The sequence below is a fragment of the Heloderma suspectum genome, chromosome 13, assembly GCF_057233095.1.
Source record: "Heloderma suspectum isolate Gila_16-S chromosome 13, 16-S_ref, whole genome shotgun sequence".
In the NCBI taxonomy this organism is placed as follows: domain Eukaryota; kingdom Metazoa; phylum Chordata; class Lepidosauria; order Squamata; family Helodermatidae; genus Heloderma; species Heloderma suspectum.
The window spans coordinates 18,469,872-18,474,312 of NC_139470.1; the positions used below are offsets into that span (position 1 = coordinate 18,469,872).

The 4,441-nt window shown below is 50.1% G+C and overlaps 1 protein-coding gene across 1 annotated transcript; it reads right to left on the reverse strand.

The window, feature by feature from the left end:
- Positions 1 to 3,204: 3,204 nt before the first annotated feature.
- On the reverse strand, positions 3,205 to 4,044 carry LOC146336123 (testis-specific serine/threonine-protein kinase 1-like). Its single transcript, XM_084819262.1, has one exon. It carries the CDS (start codon positions 4,042 to 4,044, stop codon positions 3,205 to 3,207), a length of 840 nt encoding a protein of 279 aa, XP_084675388.1.
- Positions 4,045 to 4,441: the final 397 nt, after the last annotated feature.

Below are 4,441 nucleotides of genomic sequence, written 5' to 3' on the forward strand. Positions count from 1 at the left end.
AATGGGGTATTTTTCCAGGTATGTGCAATGGAGCGCCACGTCCTCCCTGTGTATTTCTCCTCTAGCGTGAATGAAGTGCCGAGCGTGGTCATGATGTCGAAGGTGGCGACGAAGGTCTGATGGGCGCTCAGCCTTCCCGCTCCTGCGCCATTTTGGCTCCTTGCCATTTTCAGCCTGCCTGTTCAAAACAGAGCACAGAACGGCAGAGCGGAAGAACAGCAGTGGAGCGGGGGGGGGGGGGCAGGCGGCAGAGTGGAGGAGCAGAGCAGCAGGGACTGGCCAAAAGCATGGAAGAGGGAGGCGGGGCCCCGGGGAGCTCGGTGGGGGAGCTGTCAGCGTGTCAGTCCCCGTCCACCAGTAATGTGCAAGGGGAGGGAAAGGGGCAGGGACCCAGGAGCAAGGGTCGCTGAACCTGGAGCGCGTGCAATGCCTCTTCACGGAAACGGGAATGGCCATCTACAGAGAAGGAAGCGCGTGTAAAGGGACTCAGTTGTGATCCTGCATTTAAGACGGAAGCGGAAAGCCCCGTTTTAAATATGGGATTTTAGGCTGGTGTAGAAATCCCCTTGCTCTCGGCCAGGCAACGGTGGCAGTGAGCAAGAGCAGCAGTTGATGCCACTGATATTCACTGGACCTCTACCTGTCAGGCAAGCAAGTGGAGCAACAGCAGCTAGTGACAATGGCAGTGAGAAGAAAGGCTCACTGAAGGAAGGGGTCCGTTGAAGGTGTCTTGTCCAAGAGCCCTTGAAAATCCGGCACCAATCTTGCCTAAAAGCACCCCAGAATCGTCGAGTTGACTCCAAGTGTTCACCTACCCATCCCCAGGTTGTACTCTGGATGTCTGGGCTTGCAGCTGTGCAGTGCAATAGTAAGCACGGTTACTCAGATGTAAGTCCCAATGGGATTCTATGGAGCGTCCCCCCTCCACCCTGAATGAGCAGGCGTCAGACGGCAACCTTTGCCTTTAAGGTGCCGCTGGATCCTTTGATGGCTTTACAACAACCCACTTGCCTCCTCGCTTCAATGTGTTTCATGAGCACACACACACCGTCATCTTGTGCCAACGTACCCTGCAGGCGAGCTCCCTGCAGACTTCAGCCAATTTGAGTCACCGCAACATTTCATCGCTGCTCTGGAACGAGGGAGGGTGTGTGGCTGCGCCTTGGGCTGGAGCTGTGCACCGTGCAAGAGAGTGAGCTGGGAACAAGAGGCTGTGGATCCCAAGATGGTACAATTGGACTGCTTCTGATAGTAGGGTTGGTGGTCACCTTTGTGAACTAGACAAATTCCATGTGGGGCCTAATTAGAGAAGGCATTGGAAATAAAACTGCCAAGATCATACCACCCATATACAAGTTTATGGTGCGACCAAACTTGGAAGACTGTATGGTTCTAGTTGCCACCCCTCAAAAAGGGTATAATGGAGCTGGGAAAGCTGCAGGAAAGGGCAACTGAAAGGGTCAAGAGTCTGGAGCAACAAAGACCATATGAGGAAAGGTTACATTTGGGGCTTTTTAGCGTAGGAAAAAAAGGAGAGGAAGGGGGAGTCATGATAGAGGTGTACACAATTATGCATAGTATGGGGAAAGTGGATAGGGAGACGTCGTTCTCCCTCTCTCATAATACTAGAACCCAGTGGGGTCATCCCATGGTGGGAGATTCAGGACAGCGAAAAGGAAGGACACAGAGGATTGGCGCAGAGTGGTAGGCGGCAGTATTGCAACTGAAACTCTCCCCACAACCTGAGTTCAATCCCAGCGGAAGCCGGGTCCTGGGTAGCCAGCTCAGTTCGACTCAGCCTTCCATCCTTCCGAGGTTGGTAAAATGAGTACTCAGCTTGCTGGGGGAATGGTAGTCACGACTGGGGAAGGCAATGGCAAACCACCCCGCTACAGTCTGCCATGAAAACGCCAGCGAAAGCGGCGTCCCTCTGGGGGTCAGCAATGATCCAGTGCTTGCACAGTTTAATTCGCTACCACAAGATGTAAGCATGGCCATCTAACTTGGGTGGCTTTAAAAGGGAATTAGACAAGAAAAATGAGTTTGCTATTAGTATGGAGCGGATATGGGGAACCTATGGCCCTCTAGACATTGTTGGACTACAACTTGAGGGAGAGGAAGCAGCAGCCAGGCTCCCTCTATTGTGCCTGGATACAGCTCCAGCTGAGAGTCCTCGCCCTGCCGCGACCACATGTTGCTGCGGAGGTCATCAGATTGAAGAGGAAGCAGCAACCTTTCCACTGTGTTTAGATCCAGTTCCATGCATGACCTGCTGAACTTTATGATTAAGAATCCTGTATCCGAATTTGCTTTTTTCCTCCTCCCTCCCAATCCCCTTTCCATTTGTGTTGTGTCTTTTTAGAGTGTAAGCTTGTGGGCAGAGGCTCTCGTATTTCTTAACTTTGTAAGCTGCTCTGGGAGTCTTTGGTGCTGAAGGGCAAATGCTATAAGGGATTAAAAAAATGCTATAAACAAACAATAAATAGTAACTCTATCTTCTCTGACCATTGGTCATGCTGCAGCGGCTAATGGGAGATGGATGCAGGGAGTGTGGATGGATGGATGAATAGATGGATTGATGGGGTGTGTGTGAACAAGAGGGAGAGCATGGGGTGATGAGTGTAGAGGGGCATGTTTTGCAGCAACTGGCAGAATTTGACCAATTCAGGATTCTACAGCCTCTCGTTCCCAGCTCATTCTCTTGCATGATGCGTAAGTCCAGCCTGAGGAACAGACAAAGGCAGCCACACCTCCCTTGTGTGTGAATGGATGTGTGTGCAGGAGGCTTCAGCTCTTGCCCACTACTGGCACCCGGAAGGTTACCCATGTGGGAACGCAGCCCTCAGGGTGAAAAAGGTATCCCACTCATGATCTAATAGTATTTTTTCCACTGTGTGCGCGCGCCAGGTCACTAAGACTAGACAACCATTTGAGTCTGACAACAGATTCCTCCTCCACCTGGTTTTATATTGAATCTGTTAGAATGCATGCCGTTGTTTTAAATGGTAAACTGCCTAGAGTGTTTGGCAGAAAGGCAAAAGAGGAATGTCGTGAGCAAATAAATAAAGAGGTAAGTAAATATGGATCTCATCTGGAGAACTGTGCAATGTAGCTCACGGAAAAGAAATTCACATTTACTGCACTCTGCAAAGCAATAAGTACTCCTGATACGTTTCATGTGTGCTCTTTACCGCCCAGTTACTCTTACAATTTGCGTGACTTCAGGCGCTTCCCCTGTACCCAAGCGTGGTTCAAAACTTCTTCAATCCGTAGCCGGTGAGAAACATCAGGCTGCAGCATGCGGAAAATAAGATCTTTGCACTCTGTGCTCAAATACTCCGGGAAGAGCACCCGGTGTTCCTTTTGCAGCCGGAGCATCCGCTTGACGTTGGAGTCGTCGTACGGCATGTACCCGGAGACCATGACATACAGGATGACACCCAAGCTCCACATGTCATAAACTTTGGGATGGTACGGGATTCCTTGGATCACTTCCGGAGCGGCATAAGCTGCAGAACCACAGAAAGTCTGACTGGGGATGATTTTGCCGTCCCCGTCCCGAAAGCACCTCTTGGAAAAACCAAAATCTGACAGCTTGACATTCATGTCTTTGTCCAGCAGGACATTGTCACATTTGAGGTCTCTGTGCACCACATCTAAGTCATGGCAGTATTTGACGGCACAACACAGTTGGCGAAACATCCGCCGAGCCACTTCCTCGGGAAGCCCACGGTTGCTCTTGATAAATTCCAGCAAGTCTCCTTGCACCCCGAGTTCCATCACGATATAGACTTTCCCAGATGTCTCAAAGATCTCGTAGATCTTGATGATCGAACAGTGGTTCACAGTGGACAATATCTCCAACTCTCGGGGCAGAAATTTTTCTAAGAACTCAGTCGGGACTTTCCTCCTGTCTGTGATTTTCACGGCTACATTGAATTTCAGGCGCTCCGAGTAGGCTGATTTCACTTTGGCAAAGGAACTCTCACCCAGAATACCTCCCAGAATATAACCTTTCTTCTTAAGCACGGCAGCATCATCCATAACGCAAAGGATGGGCACGCCAACCTCCCATCTGAATGTAATTTAGTGGTGCATTCCTTTGGGTTGTGTGATGGTCCTTTCAGGGGTCTTGAGTCTGTCTGCTGTTAGGTTTCACAGCAGGGTTTTTTTTAATTGCTGATGTCATCAGATGAGGTCATAAGGCCTCACTGTAAGGAAGATGGACATGCGAGTCTGGAATCTGAAGGAAAGGCAGGGTCCAAGACATTTTGCTGCCTGAATCAAAGGACAAGAAGGCTCCTCTCTCATTCCATGTACAGAAACCTAGGGGACTGGTAGCTGAATCTTATTTCAGCACTGGTGACATCCTCCATTGCACCTGAGTAATGGTGTAGTGGTACATTTTGCAGTGCAGGTACTCATCCTGACCGTCCCCAGA